The 23,239-nt window shown below is 34.8% G+C and overlaps 1 protein-coding gene across 1 annotated transcript; it reads left to right on the top strand.

Annotated features, from left to right (window-relative positions):
* The first annotated feature begins 267 nt into the window (after window positions 1–267).
* LOC139864053 (uncharacterized) lies at window positions 268–744 on the top strand. Its single transcript, XM_071852639.1, has 2 exons — window positions 268–435; window positions 499–744. The coding sequence occupies exons 1-2, from the start codon at window positions 268–270 to the stop codon at window positions 742–744; spliced, it is 414 nt and encodes a 137-aa protein (XP_071708740.1).
* Window positions 745–23,239: the final 22,495 nt, after the last annotated feature.

Raw genomic sequence — 23,239 nt, 5'->3', positions numbered from 1 at the left:
TGTTTAGAATGCTATCTGAGATGTATGACTAGTGACAGGCCAAAGGAGTGGATGAAGTGGTTAACCCTGGCTGAGTATTGGTATAATACAAATTTCCACACATCTATTCAAACAACACCATTTGAAGCAGTTTATGGTCAACCACCACCTATTCCTATCATTTACACAGCTAAAGACAGTAAAGTGGAAGCAGTTGACAGATCATTGACTGCTAGAGAGGGTGCCATTAACCTTCTGAAGTTCCATCTTAAAAGGGCTCAAACTTGAATGAAGAACTTAGCTGATAAGAGAAGGACAGATAGAATATTTGATATTGGAGCATGGGTCTATGTGAAGCTACAACCACACAAGAAAGTTACCCTTAGAGCACACAAGTATAGCAAGCTATATCCTAAATTTTATGGTCCTTATCAGATCATTTCTAGAATAGGAGCTGTAGCTTAAAAATTACAGTTACCTGAGTCTGCTCAAATCCATCTAGTATTTCACATTTCACAGCTCAAAGAGCATAAAGGAGCACCACCTGCTGTAATGGGTCCTATTCCACCTATTGATGGTGATGGAACACTTCATGCTCACCCAATTAAGTTGCTGGAACGCAAAATGGTGAAAAAAGATAATCATGTTGCAATTTATGGTTTGATTCAATGGCAAAATGGATCAATTGAAGATGCTACATGGGAATTGTTGGAAGATTTGTACATTCGATTTCTAGAATTTGAAGCTGTTCTTGCCAAATCTTGAGGGCAAGAATTGATTGAAGAAGGGGGTATTGATACGTTGGGTTCAAATTGATCACATGCCACTCACATGAACGTTTAAAACAAATATCACGTGCCCTGCACGTGCCGTCTTCCACCTCTAGAAGTCAATAAAAGTCAAAATGGCCAACTTGAAGTTTGTTAATTCTGTTACTGCATTTCTATTACAATTCAGTTAGCCTGCGTGCTATAGAAGTGAAATTGAAATGTATCTGTAGTTAGTTTTTCAGTTTATCACTTCCAATTCTCTCTGTAATTGTAAATTTCGACATTCAATAAAATTGTTCATTTGAGCTGCGTAGTTCTTTCTCCATTACAGAGCTATTAGGTTCTTATGATTAGTTAACTGCAATCTTACGATCTAGGTTAACACATCATTTGATTATGGCTATCACCAGTATCCGCTGCATAATTGTTATTTTGTAATATTGAATATGATAATCGAATATTATTTTAATTGCTAAAACGATGTTAATTGATATTAATAATACCTGCGTTTTATTTGCGTGATTAAAGTTCATCCGGTATAATAGCAATACTTAGAATTTAGATAAAATCGGAATGTCAAAGGCAATACATAGTAATATCAATCATTTATAGGGTCTAATGTGTATATAAATATATATAATTATAGGTATATGAATATATGATGATTGTTGTAGCAGGTGTTAGTAGTAGTAAGAAAGTTTGAAGTAATTAATGGTTGTATATGTGTTATCCCTTTGCTATTGAAAATGCTCCTTTTCATGTCTACTGTTGTGTACTTTAATGACCTATTTACTAGCTTAGACAAAGTTGTTAATTTAGTACCTACTGAAATCTGACTAACCAGATGAATTCTTGCTTTCTGCTATGTTAAATTTACAGTGTCATTTGTATACCAATTGTAATTATTTATTTGATTATATTCTATACTACTAACACAAGATGTGTTATTTGCTCATGTTTCGTGTTCATATTGACAGCGACGTCTTTCCTTCAGCTACAAAAAGACCATTCGTAAGGCAGTTGTAAAATTTGTTTGGCTTTCAAGTGTTGGGTTTATAATCTCGTCAGTGCTCCCCATATTTGTTAATGAGATACGAAGATGTGCTGGGCATTAGAGATATAGTTGTTGAGCAGATTGATACCAATAGTACCACTACTATACCAGAACAAGTTATTGGGATCAGTACTACTAGGCCCAAACGAACAGTCCAACAACCAATTTGGACTCAAGATTACCAGCTCAAGCCCAACAAGAAGAAATAGGCCACTAGCTAGTTGTTTAGTCAATTACATGTAATAAATAGAAATGTTGTAAACAGATGGTGTAACGAATTAACAAATTAATCAATTCTGTTATCTTTTCCCTCTCTTTTCTGTTAGGAGGTTAGCTGCCTCAAATCAAGCTGTATCATTTTGGTGCTTTCATTGAGAGATCTCATCTTTCGAGATCCCAACACCTCGGAGTGGTGGCCTATGGAGTGGTGGCTTGGACCGGAAGAGAGAGGGTGCCAACCGTGACCAACATAGCCGTGACCAACGAGGCCTCAGAGTGGTGGCTTGGACCGAAAGAAAGGGTGCCAACCGTGACCAATGAGGATGTTGGATCTTTAAAGGGTGGGGTAATGATACAATCCCACATTGACTAGAGACTAAATTAGTTGGTGCCTTATAAGGGTGGGTGTCCCCTCCTCCTTCAAGCTAGCTTTTGGGAGTGAGTTCTACACTTCCCCTTGTAAGGTTGATACATGCCTAGTGTGGGATCATCATCATCTTCTCAATCTGCTCTCCTCGAACAATTAACCAATCGCATCATCAAAGCATTACAGCCTATTATCACAATCGCATCACAAAATCATCAATCACAACAATCACATACAACTCCCAATTTACATATTCCTGTTAAGACACATCATGCAATGGATCAACAATTCATACTAAATAAACCTACCATGGATTTTCCCAGATTTGGTGGTGGTGATCCATCTGAATGGTTATACAAGGTCGACAAATTCTTCAAATTTCATAAAACTTCTGATAGTCAAAAGTTGATCTTTGTGTCGATGCATCTTGATGGTTTGGCCAGTAGTTGGTTTCAGTGGTTGGAAATGACAAATCATATCCATTCTTGGTCTGATTTTGTTATTGCAGTTCAAGTGCAATTTGGGCCATCTACATATGAAGATCCTGTGGAGAAATTAACGAGATTAGTGCAGAGAGGTACCGTTACTGATTACCAGTTAGAGTTCCAGAAATTGTGTTGTCAAACCAGAGATATGTCAGATAAAGCATTGATGATTTGCTTTATTGCTGGTTTAAAACCAGAGATCAAAAGAGAAGTTAAGTCAAAGATGCCTTTTTCTCTTAGTCAAGCTATTGGGCTGGCCAAAATGTATGAAGACAAGTTGAATGATAGGGTGTTTACCAATTCTTTGACCAAAAATACACCATTATTACCCACACCTACTCCTACTACCAGGCAAACTCCTTCTCATACCACCAGATTACTGATACCCTTGTCAGCTGCAGAGAAGGCACAAAAAGATGCAAAAGGTGAATGTTATAATTGTAATGAAAAATGGAATAGAGGTCACAAGTGTACCTTGAGATCAAACTTACATTACATTGAAATTGAAGAAGAAGTGGAGGATGTAGAGTGTGAAAGTCAAGAACTGCAATATCTTGAGGGTCCAATTGAGTCAACTGAGCAGGTCCAATTGGAGCAACCAACAATAAGTTTACATGCTTTGTTAAGAAAAACAAATCCTAGAGCATTGAGAATGGAAGGGGCTATTAGTAAGAAGAAGTTACAATTGATGATAGATAGTGGCAGCAGCCATAATTTCTTGCAAGAAAGAATGGTGAAGTATTTAGATCTAGCTTTATACCCCATAGATCAGTTTCATGTTATGGTGGGTAATGGTCAAAGTTTAAGATGTGTGGGAAAGTGTGTGGATGTAGCTGTGACCATTCAAGATTATGTACTGCATACTGATTTCTTTCTGATAGACTTACATGGTGCTGATGCAATATTGGGTATGGCATGGATGGAAGACTTAGGTGATGTCACTACCAATTACAAAGCCAAAACTATGAGTTTCAATTATAAGGGTAGAGATGTGGTGCTACAGGGTATCATCAACACAAGTCCTAAAATGATATCCAACAAATAAATCAAAAGGCTAGTCAAAAGTAATCCTGTAGCAGATTGCTATATGTTATGGATAGCCGACACTCAAGGTGATGCAGAGTTACATACACACACCTTAAACACTGACACAATTAAGGAACCATTACCTTTACCAGAAGGTTTGGATCCTGAAATAGTGAGTGTTCTGCAGTATTACTCAGATGTGTTTGCAGATCCCAAAGAATTACCTCCCAATAGGTTTCTGAATCACAGGATCAACTTATTGCCTGCAACACAATCAGTCAATGTTAAACCATATAGATACCCACACTTTCAAAAGAATGAAATTGAAAAGCAAGTAGAGCAAATGTTACAATCTGGTGTTATTCAAGCTAGTACAAGTTGTTTCAGCTCTCCAGTGTTGTTGGTTAAGAAAAAAGATGGGTCTTGGAGGTTTTGTATTAATTACAGAGCATTGAATGCTGTTACATTCAGGGATAGGTTCCCTATTCCTACCATTGATGAACTTATAGATGAATTGTTTGGGGCCAGTTTGTTTACAAAGTTGGATCTTAGAGCTGGTTATCACCAAATAAGAATGCATGAAGAAGATGTACACAAAACAGCCTTTAGAACTCATTCTGGACATTATGAGTTTAAGGTAATGCCCTTTGGGCTAACTAATGCCCCATCTACTTTTCAAGCTACCATGAATACCATTTTTACTGGCCTATTAAGGAAATGTGTCATAGTATTTTTTGATGATATATTGGTGTTTAGTAAGTCTGTGGCAGAGCATGTAGAACATCTGAAGTTAGTGTTTGACATTCTAAGGTAACATCAATTCTTTGTTAAGGCCAGTAAGTGTAGTTATGTTGTTAATCAAATTGAGTATTTAGGTCACATAATCAACAGTCAAGGGTTAGCACCAGATCCCACTAAGAACAAATCTATGGTTGACTGGCCTGTACCTAGGAATACTAAGCAACTTAAAGGATTTTTGGGTCTTACTGGATATTATAGAAAGTTTATACAAGGTTATGCTGCTATTGATGCTCCCATGACATATCTACTTAGAAAAGATTCATTTATTTGGGGTGATGAGGCACATCAGGCATTTCAAACCTTGAAAGATAAAATGGTAACAGCTCCAGTGTTGGTTCTGTCTCTTTCAAGTTACCATTTCAATTGGAGACAGATGCTAGTGGGGTGGCAGTTGGTGCTGTGTTGTTACAAGATAAACATCCTCTAGCTTATTTTAGCAAAAAGATGAGTTTGAAGTTACAAAGATCATCTACTTATGTGAGAGAGTTGTATGCTATAACTGCAGCTGGGGCTAAATGGAGACAATATTTGTTAGGGGGAAAATTCACCATTTATACTGATCACAGAAGTTTGAAAATTTGATGGATCAAATTATTCAAACCCCTGAACAACAACACTATCTCACTAAGTTGCTAGGGTATCATTATGATATCATTTATAAACCTAGAAATACAAATACTACAGCAGATGCTCTATCTAGGTTGCCTGAACCTACAGAAAGCTTAAATGCCATGTCTGCAGTACAGTTTGTATTGGTGGAAGATTTAAGAAAATTTATAGCACAATATGCTAAGTCACAAAAGTTAAGTGAAGAAATTACAAAAGGGTCTACTCAATATGCTCAGTGGTCAGTCAAGGAAGGATTGATCTATCATAAGTATAGACTTTTTGTACCAGAGATGCCTACTTTAAAGAAGATATTATTAGAAGAGTATCACTCTTCTCCCATGGGAGGGCATGCAGGGATTCATAGAACTTATTTGAGGTTAGCTGCAAACTTTTATTGGATAGGTATGAAAGAGGAGGTGGCAACTTTTTTCAAAGAATGTGTAATCTGTCAACAAGTGAAAACTCTTAATGTTGCTCCTTATGGGTTATTGCAACCCCTCAATGTGCCTGAGAGGGTATGGGAAGATGTTAGTATGGACTAAATAACAGGTTTGCCAAATTCAAATGGTTTCACAGTCATTTGTGTGGTGGTAGATAGGCTAACAAAAGGAGTTCATTTTGGTACTCTCACTTCTAAGTACACTGCAGTCTCTGTAGCTGCTTTATTCTTTGAAATGGTGTTCAAATACCATGGAATGCCAAGGTCTGTGGTGTCTGATAGAGATAAGGTGTTCTTAAGTAAGTTTTGGACAGAGCTATGCAAAATAAGTAAGACTAAGATGAAATTATCTTCAGCTTACCATTTCCAAACCGATGGGCAAACTGATGTTATCAATAGGTGTTTGGAACAGTACTTGAGGTGTTTTGTAGCTGAATGCCCAAAGAAGTGGTGTCAATTTTTATCATTAGCAGAGTATCACTACAATACAGGTATCCATTCAGCAACTGGTATCAGTCCTTTTGAAGCTATGTTTGGTAGAGCACCTCCAGTTATTTCTGACTACTTACAAGATAAGACCACCTTGGAAGCTTTACATCAGATCCTACAAGAAAGACATGCACAATTACAAGTCTTAAAGCAAGTTTTGATTCAAGCCAAGGAGAAAATGAAGTCGACAGCTGACTGAAAATGTACAGATATTGAATTTCAAGTTGGTGATTTAGTATGGATCAAATTACACCCATATAGACAAAATTCAGTGGTTAAACGTTTAAATAAAAAATTGAGTAAACGTTACTTTGGTCCTTACAAGATTGAATAGCAAATTGGAAGCGTGGCTTATCGATTGCAATTACCGGCGACATCTTGAATACATCCGGTATTTCATGTATCGTTACTGAAGCGTTTTAGTGGCACTGAACCGGTTCTATGTAATCCATTGCCGAAAAAGGATAATTTCGGTTGGCCAATCTTGTTACCCTAACATGTCCTGGATAATCGTGAAATACTTCGAGATGGAAAATTGATTGCTCAGGTGTTGCTGAAGTGGGAAACGTTAACTGATGATGAAGCTACGTGGGTTGATTTGGTTGATTTTGAGCAAATGCAACAGGCTATGCACCATGAGGACATGGTCGATTGTGAAGGGAAAGGCAATGATACCAATAGTACCACTACTGTACCAGAACAAGTTATTGGGCTCAGTACTACTAGGCCCAAACGAACAGTCCAACAACCAATTTGGACTCAAGATTACCAGCTCAAGCCCAACAAGAAGAAATAGGCCACTAGCTAGTTGTTTAGTCGATTACATGTAATCAATAGAAATGTTGTAAACTGATGGTGTAACGAATTAACAAATTAATCAATTATGTTATCTTTTCCCTCTCTTTTCTGTTAGGAGGTTAGCTGCCTCGAATCAAGCTGTATCACATATCATGTTTTGTTTTGCTTCATGTGTGGTGAAATTAATCGTCATTTCCTCTAGGATTCAGGTTTAATCCCTTAGCTACTTTGTTTAATTGTATTTATAGTTCTGAAAATATTGAGATATTCTTCATCCTTCAAGCTTTTAAATGTTATTAAAAGGGTATAAAAATTTCCCGGGCATTGAAAGTATCAGTTAGTTTTGTTCAAATCAGTTAATTTTGTTAAAATTTATCACTTAAATGTTGGTTATAGACTTATAGTTATTTTTTTCGGCACAATTTGCATAGCAAAGGTTTTGGGTCGAAATTACCATCCAAGGAAAAAGATCCTAATGATCATGAGAAATTAGATATGTCATTTGTTCTGTATGGACTGATTTATGAAAGTTATAATGAAACATTTGTACTATTCTATCTATAACTAACAACAATAACTAAAAAATGAACTCAATTAATTTGCACGGTTATCTACTCACCTGTGCAACGCACGGGCTCAAAAATATAATATATATATATATATATATATATATATATATATATATATATATATATATATATATATATATATATATATATATATATATATATATATATATATATATATATATATATATATATATAGGTATGATCAAGAGGGAAGGAACCAATCGGGGAGAAGCGGGGGAAAGCAAAAACTTCTTTTTTTTTCGTTTTTTGAAAAAACTTTGTTCACGAACATTATAGATGAGATGAAAATATGAACATTTAGTAGAAACACTTTGTGATAAATGTTTTTATTTTGGCGGAAAAACGCTCGAAGAAGTAATATATAACAATTATCGTGTTTTTCGAGCGTATGTTGAGGTTTTAGCTATTGGGGTTTAGATATTAGGGTTTAGATATTAGGGTTTATAGGGTTTAGATATTAGGGTTTAGAAATTTAGGGTTTAGGGTTTAGATTTAGGATTTAGATTGAGTTTTTAACACGAACGGTATAGAGTTTAGGGTTTAGGGTTTGGTGTTTTGGATTTATGGAATAAACCCAAAACACCAAACCCTAAACCCTAAACCTTAAACTCTAAATCGGGCTAAATTTTACTTCACAAAACATGAAAAAAAACGTTCATATTCTTCACGAACAATATTATCTTCAATGTTATTTTTGTCGATCGTTTTCCCGCCTAAATAGTAACATTCATCACGAAGTGTCTCTTCTAAATGTTCATATTTTCGTGTAATCTTGATGCCGGAAAAAAAAAATTCCAAAAAAAATGAAAATTTTTTTTTTGCTTCCCCCCGATTGGTTACTTCCTCATTGATCTTGCCTATGTATATATATATATATATATATATATATATATATATATATATATATATATATATATATATATATATATATATATATATATATATATATAAAAGATCTAAACTAATACGGGTAGAACAAATAGGAAAAAGGTGCAGGTCGTAATCTCATATTTTTAAAATTTGTCAACACCACGAGCTCTTAAATAATTCTTATATTTTTCCTATTTTTTTTAGTATCACTATTTACATACCAATATGAAATGCAAATTACATTTTTGCACGATTTTTACACACCCGTGCAACGCACGGGCTCAAAAACCTAGTGTGTGTGTGTGTGTATGTGTGTGTGTGTGTATATATATATATATATTTTGAAAAGAAAGAAATGAATGTAATCTTTTTTTTTTTTTTTTAATTTAATCTTATCCTAATTTTTTTTTTCTTTAAAAGCCAATCAACATTTCATTGATATAAGAAGATTTACATAATCATGTTTTATGCTAAAAGCATTTGAACATGAGAGAAAAATACAACACGAAAATTACAATATATCGAATAACAAGAAGCATATTAACTTAAAGATGTTTTAGCCCTTATCATCAAAAACATGTGGATTTAAGATCCAATGAGCCATTCTAGCTTGGACTTCCTAAAACGATTTGCAATCCATTCAAAACTTTTCACTTGTATTTCTTGAATAATCATTGGTGCCGCAAGATTTGTTGCGAAAAAATTTGTTGTTTCGATTTTGCCAAAGCTTATATGCACAAACCCAAACCGAAGCTTGCCAAATCTTTGCGAGGTTCTTGTTAATTGAAGATAAGGTGTTTCCTTTAAAAAGATCCATGAGTTCTAAATCGTTTGGCATAGCTACGCCCCACCATCGAAAAAAATGAGACCAAACATCTTTTGCAAAGCAACACCGGAGAAGAACATGATCAATGGATTACAACGCATCATTACAAAGCGGGCATCTAACCGAGTCTAAATCGATTCCTCTTTTGTCCAATTCTAGACGCACCGGAAGTCTATTTCTTTGAGCTCTCCAAATGAAAATTGCTATTTTTTGAGGAAGCAAATTATTTAGAAGCGTTTTACATGGGCTTGTTGGTGTTGGAAGAAGAACATCATCAATCTTTTCTCTTAGTATGCAAGAAACAAAAAGACCATTATTGTTCAATTTCCATTTCCATGAATCACTACCTTTGTTACCATAATTAAGGCTCGAAAATAGCTGCTGTAAATTCGCCAACTCAGTAGCAGTTCGACCCATAGGAGCATTGGTCCAGCTCCATGACATAGTTGTACACGACCCATCCTGTTTAACACGATCATGCACGCAAACGTCTTTGTTCGATTCTGATCTATAAAGTGTATTGAAAGAAACACATAGGGGTTGATCTCCAATCGAAACATCCTTCCAACAAAGCATCTCTTTCCCATCATTAACAACTTTCGAAAACGAATTAGTGAAATCTATATTGAACTTGAGTAAAAAAGAATTAACATTTTTAATCCCATCCCAAATAGAAACTTTGAATGCTTCTAATGACCCTTACCCAAAAAGCATATTTACCTAATAAAGATAGGTTTTTTTGCCTTTAAAGACCCAATAGTAACACCAACACCCCCCCCCCCCCCCCCCCAAAACCCCCAACAACACACACACACACACACAAAAAGAAGAAAGAATAGTGTCCCATTTAACCCAAGGCATATGAGAATTAGAACCCGAACCACCCCAAAAAAAATTACGTCTCAAACCTTCAAGCGAGTTTATAGTACACGAATGGGCGCGGAATACGGAGAAGACATACAACGGTAGGCTACTTAGAACTGAATTGATGAGGATAACACGACCTCCGAAAGACATGATTGTATCAGAGGCGGAATACACTAGAGACAACTAAACCGAGATATGGGTTGTGTTGGATTCGTTTTGGTCAAACCTAGAGAGAGAGATCTAGATTAGAACGAAGCCTAAACTTGATATTTCGGTGGTATTTGGTGTTAGGTATCGAGAGGTAAACGAAACCAGTCGATTAGGGTTGATAGAGAATGTAACCTAGCAATGTAGGCCAAAACCCGTATATATACTGCAACCTAGACACAGTCGGTCGACTGAGTTAAACAGTCGGTCGACTGAGTCACACAGTCGGTCGAGTGTGTGGACACACTCGGTCGACTCTGTATGCAGTTTAACTTATTGATTGTTTAATTAATTAAGCACACACAAACACATATATAATCAATAGCCACAAGAGTACGTTATTACATGACTAAATGTATTAAAACGACAAGTTATCTACGGCTGGGGATTACATGCACCAACAAACTCCCCCTAAGACCTAGCCGTAGTTTAGAAATATCTAGTCATTAATCTGTATAAGGATTTGTCACCCAGTTCCGCAAATAACAAAGTTTGACAACTCAGCAATACTGTTCAGCTTGTACACGATTCTCTGGGCGATACAACATCCTGTTATAGTATAGGGTAAACATATCTTCTTCACAGCAGTTTCTCAACCAAACTGGATCAAAAACCCTGATACTATCATTGTCATCACCTCTATCCTTATCTAACACGATAACCGCTTCTTCCGAGCGTTCATCGTAATACCACCAACGAAAACGTGGGCAGAAGTTCTGCGGCATTTTCCTAACAGGAACCTTTAGCATATACTTCACTGGTTCGTATTTGACTATCTTCCTCCGTAAGCCCTTTTCTTGTTCGTCCTGTAAGAGATCGTTGGAAATTGGGGTCGAAAACCTTCAAAATTAGGTGACCTGAATGATCATCTTATCTTACGAACCAAAACATCCGGAATACCAGCAAAATTCTGATATAACATCTTGAGCCTTGCTATCTGCATAAATTCAAAATAAGGTAATGACTTGAACTGGAAAGCATGCTTGATGTAGTCCACGCCATACTCTTTCTTTATCACGTAAATATCAAATTCCTTAATATATGCCTAGGCCAAGATCTTTCCTTTAGCACGTAAACTTGCACTTTGCTCAATGAATTTCAAATACTGAGGCTCCACCTCAGGTTTCATCAAGTACTTACGTATCCTCAAGGAAATCTTCCATTCTTCTTCCAAGACTTCAAATTTTTCCTTATTAATTTTCACCAGCAAAAACCCTTCCGGTAACTTCTCCTCCTCTTCTTTACGTTCCTTCTCTTCACACTTTCTGTTTAACAGTTCATCATCCATTTGAAAATAATCAGCAAAAGTAGGAAGATCACCATCCGCAAAACCTTCATATCTAGGATAAGGCTCTGTCGGCTCATCCTCAATAATAACTTCATCAAAAGTGTTATCACTCTCATCAACAGCTTCCGATTCACTCATATCCTCGTCAAATTCATTTACCCCTGACTACGAGGCTTTTGATGTGGCGTCAGCAGATTCCTTAGCTTCTCTCTAGACGCTCCATCAATTCTTCCTCAGTTTCTGTAAGATCCGGAGGGATCTCCCCTTCTTAGTGGGTTATCCTCCGTGTAACCTTTAGCGAGTTCGATCGGCATGTCATCCTCATTATCTGAAGTACCAAAAGGATTCGGACATTCTTCAATTTCTTCAATCATCACCTTCTTTTCCCACTCATTCAATCTGTCAGTCAGATCCCGTGTATTGGTTTGTTGAGACAAGATCTCACCAGCATGATCTTCCACAGTCTTCTCAAGCTCATCAATTTTCAGTTGCTGTGTATCAACCCGCTTTCTCATCTCAGAAATCTCAGCATCTCTCTTTCGTCTGTCCTCCTCTGCAGCCCTTTGAAACTTAGCTAAATCTACAGACAATTGAACAAGTCGTCGGTTTATCATACCAGACGAATCACCAGTAAGAACAGTTGGAGGCTGAGTTGTTTGAACTTGTTGTTGTTGTTGTTGAGCTTGAATCGGCTGAGTCTGTGTGTTACCACCAGCGGCAGCATCGGGTTGAGCAGATGGAGTAACCTTCGGTTGTGATTTAGTTGTAGAAGATGAACTCCCATCTTTAACAGCAATCCTCAAATGCTTTTGCCTCAGCTTAGTAGATACATTGGGTGCCTCAGCCATCTTTCTCTTTATCAGCTCTGTTTGAGTGTGATCAAGAGCTATCACATCATCCTCATCAACTAGCCGAGGACCCGTTTGTCTTGGAGGTGGTTGGTTAACTTCTTCTTCACCTACTATAGTGATATCGGTTTCATCACCAGATGTGCTGTTTTCATGTCGGTAGCTTAGACCCTCAAGACATACATAGTTTTCATTTGTCAGATGACCAATCAGCCTCTTTTCTGGAATCACAACTGAACGGATCCTGTTTTGCATAAATCGATTAAAAGATTGATCATTCAAATGATTTAGTTTAAGCACATCCTGTGGAATTTTCACCAAACCCTGAACCTGCTTCTCCAACATGATTTGCAGGAACCTTGGAAACACAAGATGAATCTTCTTCTTCACATTCAACACCATACCATCAAAGACAACTTGCAAGAAATTAAACTTCGCATTTAAAACCAGAGCAACAAACATCGAACTATATGTCTCTGTCATCTCATCAAAACCACCCTTCATTGGGCTCAAACATCTCAAGAGCACATAGGTGAAATATCTGTACTGCCTACTAAACTTCGTACGCTTCACCGCCTTAGTAATATCGTCTGCACCACCACAACGTTTCAAACATCTTCGCACTTTCAAACATCATCAGGAAACCCAATATCCTCTCTAATAGTCTGCGCAGAGATTCGAACAATGGTGTTATTAACCGAGCTGAGTATCACTTGCTTGTTATCTTCCATGACTACTCTAGCAATGAAAGGACCCGTTCATATACATTATAAACGATTCTCAATAGTTGATTTCATCGCGAGGTATTTGACCTCTATATGATACATTTTTCAGACGTTGCATTCGTTTTTAAAAGATAAACTCTCTTTACATCGAAAATTAACAGGCATGCATACCATTTCATAATGTCCAACTATAAATGACCTAATCTATCATTTAACACCTGAGAATAAACATGCTTTAAAGTGTCAACCAAAAGGTTGGTGAGTTCATTAGTTTATCATAATCATTCATTTTCATCATTTTAATAGACCACAAGAATTTCATTTCCAGTTCTCATAAATATACGTCTCATGCATAGAGACAAAAATCATTCATATGGATTGAACACCTGGTAACTGACATTAACAAGATGCATATAGAATATCCCCATCATTCCGGGACACCCATCGGACATGATAAAATTGAAGTACTAAAGCATTTCAAATTTCAAAATGGGGCTTGTTGGGCACGATAGATCTATCTTTAGGATTCGCGTCAATTTGGGGGTCTGTTCCCAAATTCTTAGGCTACCAAGCTAAAAAGGGGCATATTCGGCTTCGATCATTCAACCATATAATGTAGTTTCGATTACTTGTGTCTATTTCGTAAAACATTTATAAAAATTTCGCATGTATTCTCAGCCCAAAAATATAAAGGGTAAAAAGGCAAATGAAACTCACCATACTGTATTTCGTAGTAAAAATACATATAACATCATTGAACAAGTGCAAGGTTGGCCTCGGATTCACGAACCTAAATTAATTATATATATTTATATGTTGGTCAATATTTGTCTTAACAAATTAGGTCAAGTCATAGTGTACCACAATCCTAATGCTCGAGACTAATATGCAAAAGTCAACAAAAGTCAATTTGACTCAAAATGATGTCCAAAATTTATACATGATTATTCTATAGTTTAAACATCGTCATTTTATATTTTTAAATATTTTTAAAAGATTTATTAGAGTAAATAATATAATTCATTATTTAAAAAAAATACTTTTATATATCTTAAGTAATAAAATTTATAAAGTTCATTTAATATCATAAAGATAATATGATAGGTATTATTAAAGTAATTTTATTACACGTAGTAAAATATGTTTGTATCACATATTTCTTTGATAAAATAATATCTATAATAATAGTAAGTAAAAGTTATATTATTTTGTAATAATAATAATTATTATTCTATTAAAAAAAATATCACTAATTATAATTACTAAAAATGATATTATGATAAAATGATAATTCTAATTATGATAACTTTAATATTTACGATATTTTTTAATATTAACTTTAAAATAATAATTCTATTTAAAATGATAATAATAATGATATTTTATAATAACAATGACATTTCTATTAGAATGATAATTTTTGTTAAAATGATAGTTTTAATATTAACGATACTTTTAATAATAATAGTAAAGATAAAAATAATAAAAATGATAATTTTATCTAAATCAATATCTTATAAGATTTTAATTTCATCATGATACTCATACTCATTATTTCCTAATCGTTTCGTTTAATAGCTTTTAATCGTCTTTTATATCGTATTCATAATACTAATAATAATAGTACTCAAAAAATTAGGTTACTAATATTAATTTTAATTACAATAATACTAATAATGATAATTACTATGATATTATTAATATTACTAATAACTATTTTAATGATAATAATAATAATAATAATAACAATAACAATAACCATTTTTAAATAGTGATATATATATTAATAATGATAATAATAATAATGATAATAATAATAATAATAATAATTATAACTTTAATGATAATAACGATAGTATTAATACTAAAAATAACAATTTTTAATGATACCTCCTTTTATTGATAATGATAATAATAAGATAAAATTAGAACGACGATAATAACGACGATGATAATAATCATTTTTAATAATAATACTAAATTTCAATTGACTATAACTCCAAATCTGTTCATCGAAACTATTCGATATCTAAAGGAAAAGTTCTTAATTTTTCGCTAGATTTCCAACGACATGCATATCTTATATCTTATCTCAACCGCATATATAACTAATTCAGGATTCAACATAACCTAACTAAAGGCAATATCAAAAGTACAGACATGCATAATCCTATATACTCGAGCACTAGTCAGGGATACACTATTAGTATGTAAAAGTTAAATTATGAGTACTCACGTATCAATATTGAGATTCAATATTGTAGGAAAGGTACGTAAACGCAACGGAGACGATAAATACTAGGTTGACCTCATGGGCATACCCTCGACCCATACCCATAACCTCCATAGCTATAGCCCATAATTTCCTTAGCTTTATCTCGCTCATAAAAATTCGTTTTGAAAATAATGCACTCTTGACCTCGTCGTAATATTTTATGTATAATACTAATTATAATAATACTAGTACTACTAATAATAAGTTTAATGATAATAATCTTTATAATATTAATAATATATATATATATATATATATATATATATATATATATATATATATATATATATATATATATATATATATATATATATATATATATATATATATATATATATATATATATATATATATATATATATATATATATATATATATATATATATAACGGGAGAGATGGAAGATAGATTGAAGAATGGTGAGCTCGAGTTTTTTTTTATAGTGAAACAACCCAACCCGTATTAAACCGGCCCATAAAAATTTTTCCTTTTTAATACGCTTTAAATAACACTTTAGGTCCCAATACACAATTTCCAAAACATATTTGTTACCGAAGTAAGTTCAACGAACTTAAAACATACATTAATAATTTAAACTCCTTAATACATTAATATGTTATTTAGAACATAAACCGAGCATGGTGATTTGGGACTACGCTACCCAAATCCTAATCAAGTACGAAAGCAAGATCTTCTAAAGCAAACTAGCCAAGATCTCTAATCCCCATGCTTACCCGAGCCACCATCATGCGAACCTATAAAAAATATCAACAACGAGAGGGTAAGCTAACGCTTAGTGAGTGAGAATATACTACATACATATATATACATAAAATGGACACGCCACAATAATCAAATACCGCATACCGGAGCATCCAAGCATAAAGGAAAGCTAACCTAAGCATACCGTACGGTCACTAAGCATAAGCTAAATATACATCAACAAAAATATAAGTTCACCAACGACGATGTGAACAACGCCAAATAAGCTACACCCGGAGGGTTAGCTACATCACAGCAATACGTCAATATATATAAATACAACAATATATAAACGCCCAAGTTAACCAATTGTAAAAAGGGATGGTACTCGAATTTCCCATCGGTGTTCATAACAACCGTTAGTGTACAACACATATATCACTAACCCTTGGACAACACATATCCGTTCATAAAATCGTTAGTGTACAATACATATATCACTAAATTGGACAACATATATCCATTCATAAATCGTTAGTGTACAACACATATATCACTAAATTGGACAACATATATCCATTCATAAATCGTTAGTGTACAACACATATATCACTAAATTGGACAACATATATCCATTCATAAAACCGTTAATGTACAACGCATATATCACTAACTTAGACGACACATATCCGTTCCTACAAATAAATACATTATATACATACATGTATACTTATTCCACTCACAAGCCCATGTGATAACGTACACACGAAGTGTGCACCTCGCCAAAGATGGTCAACCAACACGCACAACCGTGCCAATTGGACCAATACAAGTCCATCAAATCCACCTACATGTAAAGTGAGCTCTATAGCCGAGAATCACTTTACCTGACCCGCACCCATCCTACACATATATATGCACATAGGATATTAACACTCACCTTGTCGCCTTGAAGAAAATGCTTCCAAGTAATCCGCAACTCGTCAATGGAAAGTACCTATTCCATAATCATAAATACCACAACACAATTAGGGTGGATTTACAAACCAACCCAATTTGACACTTAGTGCAAATTCGACCCAATTGCACTTCCAAGCACAAACCGCGCCCAAACTAATCAATAATCACTGACACAGGTGATAATGGCCCTAATATGCCAATTAAACCTGACCACAAGTGTTAAAAACTTATCGTTCTCAAAATCGCCCATAAACCATAATTTTGACCCATAAGGTCAAAATCTCACCATTTACAAGTTTTGACACCAAAACATGTTTAACTCAGTTTTATACTTCAACTTAATCCGTTTTAAGTTTACAAACCTCATCGAATCGACATTCGGGTTATAATCCTCAACAAACCCTAATTTCGACTCTAGTCAAAGTTAGTCAACCACAAGAACCCTAAAAGTCTCCAAAACATCAATAATCACTAATACTAGTGATTATACACCATTCTCAAGTCTTATACATGGTTAAATCATTAACCAACCCAAAACCCGCCTTTAACACTTACAAACCCGAATCTTGGTGTTAATTTCCAATTAACAACTAAATGGGTTCCATCTATGAATCATACAATCAAAAGCCCCAAAATTGAATGATGAACACGAAAATGAAATTCAGAGTTAGAGCTTACCACTAGTATCACCGTGTAGCTAAGAATGAGGAGAACAAACTTGTCAACTACGCCAAAGATCAAAGCCCACTTCTTCCTTTCCTAAATCCCACTTGAATCACTTGAGGATTTTAAGTTTTGAGAGGAAAATAGGAAAGAAAAGGAAAAAGAAAATAAGAAATGAAATGAGTGGATGAGGTTAAAGCCTCAAATCTGGCTCAAACGTGAAAAGACCAAATTACCCTTGAACTTCATTTAAAATTACAAGAATCTGGTGCCAGTTCGTGTAGTTTGCCGCGTACCCACACAATACACCTAGTCGTACCCACACAATACACCTATATTGTAACAACCCAAGCTTTTTCGTTAAAACTTCCGTTAAATACTTGACGATCGTTAGTTAAATCATACGATTTGCATACGCCGAATTTTTTTTCTGAATAGTTAACAGTGGCTACGTGAAACTTTTCGTATTTAAAGTAATTAAATGCGTACTTGATCCTTAGTGGATTACTTGAATTAATATGTTATATTAATTAGTGAACTTAATTCGGTTAACGAATTAAACTAGAAACGACACGATTAAAGTTAATCGCCTAGAAAACTTTTCAGTTAACGGAACTCAGAAAAATGATAGAATAATTATTGTTAATAATTATTGAACTTATGAAAGAAATTTAATTTATTATTTACTTAATGAATTAAACACGGTGCTTTTGTTTCAACGACTAGTTAACGCGCCGGAGATTCGGTACGGTTAATGGCACTCGAAACGAACCACGCGCGAACGAGCTTTTACACAAAATGAGCCCGAGACCCGAGCCCGAGGCCACATGGACATGACCTCATACCTCATCATCCTTGGCCCCATGAGTAGCCAATGCATGTTGACTATTAGTTTAGGCCCATGTTTGTTGACTAATTAGTTTAGGCCCATGTTTGTTGACTTTTGATTTTTAGGCACTAAATAACTAGTTAGATAATCCTCTCATTCTATCCTAACTATGAAAAATGCAGCTCATTCCTCCTCCCTCTCTTCTTCTTCAATTCAAACACACACACACACACACAAATCAACCATCAAACTTGCTTGTTTGCTCTTACTCGTTTGATCAATCTTGCTCCGATCGTTGTTCTCTACGCGTGCGTATCATTAATTTTGTGATCAAAGGTATAATTACATAAATCCTAATATTTAAAATCTGATTTTTGTTAAAGTATCATGGATTAGGTTGTCTATTGCTCAAGTCTTGATGTTTGATGAATACTAGATGCGATAAATTGCTCGTTTTGATTGATTAATGCGAAAACCGAATTGTTTATTGCATGTACAGTAAATTTTGACTTTTTAAATGTATGATATTATGTGATATTCAGAATCCTTGCGAAAAACTATTAACTTTAGGCTTTGGAATCGCTTGATTTCGTTTCCGGATGATCAAGTTATGATCAATTGAAATTAATGTTGTGTTTTTGTGATTGATCGGAAATTCTGGGTTTGATAGACCACGAATTGGATTGTGAAATTAATACCATTGGATAGGTAATTTAAAAACACTCAGGTTACACTAGGATATCATGTTGTTTGCTTATGTATAACTTGAGATATGCTTGATTTAGTGAAAAAGTTGATTTATACAGCACTTGCATGAAAACAGCCTTGTATGATAAAATGTGTTAACTTCTGGATTTAAAGCTTTACATATTTGAAATGTACACAAAAAGTACTTCATCTTTCATGTAGATATAATAGGTTAATTATATCTAGATCTTCGGGTAATCGCGTGCGAATGTGACTAGCGAAACTAGAATCGAATCTGTAAATTGCTCTATGTTTTATACTCTGTTGATTGTGTTTATTGAATGAGCATGTATGCTTATGGAATATGAATTTTAACATGATATGTGACTTATTTTTAGTTTATGTCAATCTCTGAAACCTTATGCAGTGGGCACAATAGGGCCATACTTTATGTAAATTCTGATTTGAGCTGAAAAACTGAATGTTCAACTTGTACGAATAAACTGTACAAATTGGCTAAACAAAAATTGCTCAACTTTTGATATGTGTTAGTTTAACTTGTCCTTGAACCATGGCCACTGGTCTTGTATTAATTTCATGTCCCTAGCTCCGGTTATAGCCAAAACGAAATCAGTGCGCGGTCAAAAACTGACTTGGCAAACCATAAATGTATCCCTTCTGATTCCTGACTTTTAATTATCGTATGAGGCCCTGGCTGGACTTTTTGGAATCAATTTTGAGTATACTTATAATCTGGAGTTTTCCATGTTTACTTGAATTTTGTACTATGAGATAATATGCTAAGTTTGCTACATGTACATGAACTTTGTGCACAACGATAAACTAAAATTGTGAAATTGACCAATTATGATCTAAAACGTGTTGTTTGACTTAGGTTTGACATGTTGACCAACATTTGACATGAACCTACTGATGTTGAATTTAGTTGACTACTTTGACCAAGTTTGACTTTCGGTTTGACTTCGGTTGACTTTGTTTGACTTGCATGAATTAGTTGACTGTATGTTGACTTCTACTTTGAAACGCGTCGATTCGAGCAATAAGACAACTTATACTATGAAACCACACTTGTTTAAGATATATTTATTGACCAACCTAAATACATATACTTAGGTTGCATTACTCGGCTATAAACCGTACAAGTAAATTTTCCACTTTTCAATCCTAGCTTTATTCAAAGGTGAGTCTACAGTCCCGCTTTTTACATGTTTTTTAGGGATGAGAATTCACGCTGTTATACTTACATTATCAAATGCTTTTGTATTGACACGAGTACTATATATGCATATTGAGTTTGTTCAAAAAGCCTTTAGCTTGAATACTTTAAATACCATCGGTGTAGGCACAATTTAGATGGACGAATCCGTTAGGTTGACAACCTCACCCGCTATAAAAACTGTGGTGCATTTACTTTGAACATTAAGACACTCGAACAAGTGTATAACATTTTATGAGGTAAAGGTGAGTATAGTGAATTCTATACTCGGGTCATTGCTAGTATTCAGGTGCTCATAGATTATGCAAACGTTTCGCAACTTGGAGTTGTACTTGTAAAATCTCGTGGTCAAGGAAACTAAACTATATTTCTGATAACTGTTTTTCAGATACTATACAACGTTATTTAAAACTGTGGTTTACGAACAAATGAGATAAAACTTGACATGGTATTGTCTACGAATATTTGAAACTTGACATGGTATTGTCTACAAATGATTGAAACTTGACATGGTAGTGTCAACAAACTTTTGAAATGGGACACGGAGTTGTCTAACTTTTAACATTGAACCTTGGTGGTCTTCCACTAATAACCGTTTTCGAAATGTATTTCTTAAACATACTGTATTGTTTACCTAAAACCTGTAGATTCACTCAACATTGTTGTTGACCCGTTTTGCGTGTTTTATTCTCAGGTATTAATTGCTTCCGCTGTAGAATATTGCTGTTACGTAGAAGTCAAGCCAAGCACTGGGACCAGAGTTAACATTTCGTTAAAGGGATTTTTGATGGGGTGTTACAGTATGGTATCAGAGCTTTGGCTATAGGGAACTAGGATACATTAGTGTGTCTAACCGTAGGATGCATTAGTGAAGTCTAGTCTATAGCCGTGTGTCTTGGACGACTTTTATGCACCGTACTTACACTGTATGTGTCACTATGCTACATGTAGGGCTACACATTACATCACGTACATATACACCTTACACTCATATGATATGGACTTGAACTGAACACCATACTACAAAACACATATGTACACGCGACGCGAGATTTAACTAAATTAAGTTGATTACGCCATCTTGAACTTATGGAGTGATGTCGAATGGAAATGTGAGATAGCGTAATGTAATGACCGGGATTACATTACGGTAACTCATATAGAAGTTTCGACATTGCAAAATAAGGAATTGGGAGCGAGTCAAGTAGGTTACTTGGATAAATACCGTTTAGAACATAAACCGTTTAATTTCAAATATGAGTAGAAATTTACACTGTACGAATTAATTGTTATTATAACCTATAAGGAGCGTGTAATCACGTCACAATTCGTCACTACCCGACACTGTCCATCACCCCTGATTTCTACTTGGCACTACGAAGACACTGCCTGGACATACTCATCATCTTATACCACTACTCCTTGTTATTTATCGTTGGTTACTACTACTTAACGCCGCCTCTCACTACTAGACGCGACCGATCACTACTTCTCACTGCTTATCATTTTTGATCCACCGACATCTTACTGCAATTATTGTACCAATTACATATAGGCTAATCCTGTCGCTATCATACTTATTATATTAGATTTTGTATGATATATTTCCTAAATTTCCTCCGTAAATTACGGAAATCTTTTTTCTATATACACGTATTCAAGGAGACAAACATAGCATCCAACACTCAATTCATATCAAACCCTATTCCAAACACATAATATGAATTTCTCATCAGATTCCTCGAGCTCCATGGACAGCGTAACCGGAACGAACGAACCTATAAGCCATCATCTTTTCTGGATGAATTGGGGGTGGGTTCGTAGTCGACTTAATCAATGGATGCGAGAAGAAGGCGATCCCTTCCACCAACAGAATTCACCTATTGGCGAAGAACTTAAATCACTTACCGGCGAACCAGTTCGGAACACTATTTTCACCCTTATTTCTAGAATATCCCTTCACGAATATCTAATATCCAGAATTTTAGATCTTATTCATCCGCTTGTCCGAACCGCCAATCATCCCGGAATAATAGAAGAAGTCAATGAGCTTCGCGCTCGAGTAGTGGCTTTAGAAAATATGGTACAAAACCTACGAGCACCAGCAGCAGCACCAACAGCATAACCAGCACCACCAGTACCATCAACATCACCACCAACAACATCAACTTTACCAACAACAACATCCACAACCCACATCACACTCGGTACCTCGGATATCAACATCATACGCCCCATAGATACCAAGGAATATTAGTAATAATGAGTTAAGATGTATTGACTCATTCGTCCTAAAGAATTATATATATATATATATATATATATATATATATATATATATATATATATATATATATATATATATATATATGGTTTGGAACAATAATAAATCTTTTCTTACTAAACTATTACGTGTGAATCTTAACTAGTATGTACTACTTGGTTAAATCATATCACTAATATGCTATGATGTACATCCTTCATTAATGACTTAATAATCATTAATCACTACTTCAGCACAATAAACTCCATTTCATAATAAACTAAGTGTATTATTCAAATACATGTTTGATTTTTCACTTCTATTTTCGATGTACTTGAAACTTTCTAGAAAACATTATTCGTGCCTT

This window comes from Rutidosis leptorrhynchoides, chromosome 8, assembly GCF_046630445.1.
Source record: "Rutidosis leptorrhynchoides isolate AG116_Rl617_1_P2 chromosome 8, CSIRO_AGI_Rlap_v1, whole genome shotgun sequence".
Lineage (NCBI taxonomy): Eukaryota > Viridiplantae > Streptophyta > Magnoliopsida > Asterales > Asteraceae > Rutidosis > Rutidosis leptorrhynchoides.
This window is presented reverse-complemented; position numbering and strand designations above follow the sequence as displayed.

Bases quoted from the DNA above. Each gene is read 5' to 3' on its own strand.
- LOC139864053 (XM_071852639.1), top strand. From the start codon at position 268: ATGAAGAACTTAGCTGATAAGAGAAGGACAGATAGAATATTTGATATT. The intron at 436-498 runs GTAGCTTAAAAA...CACATTTCACAG, and splicing joins TCATTTCTAGAATAGGAGCT to CTCAAAGAGCATAAAGGAGC.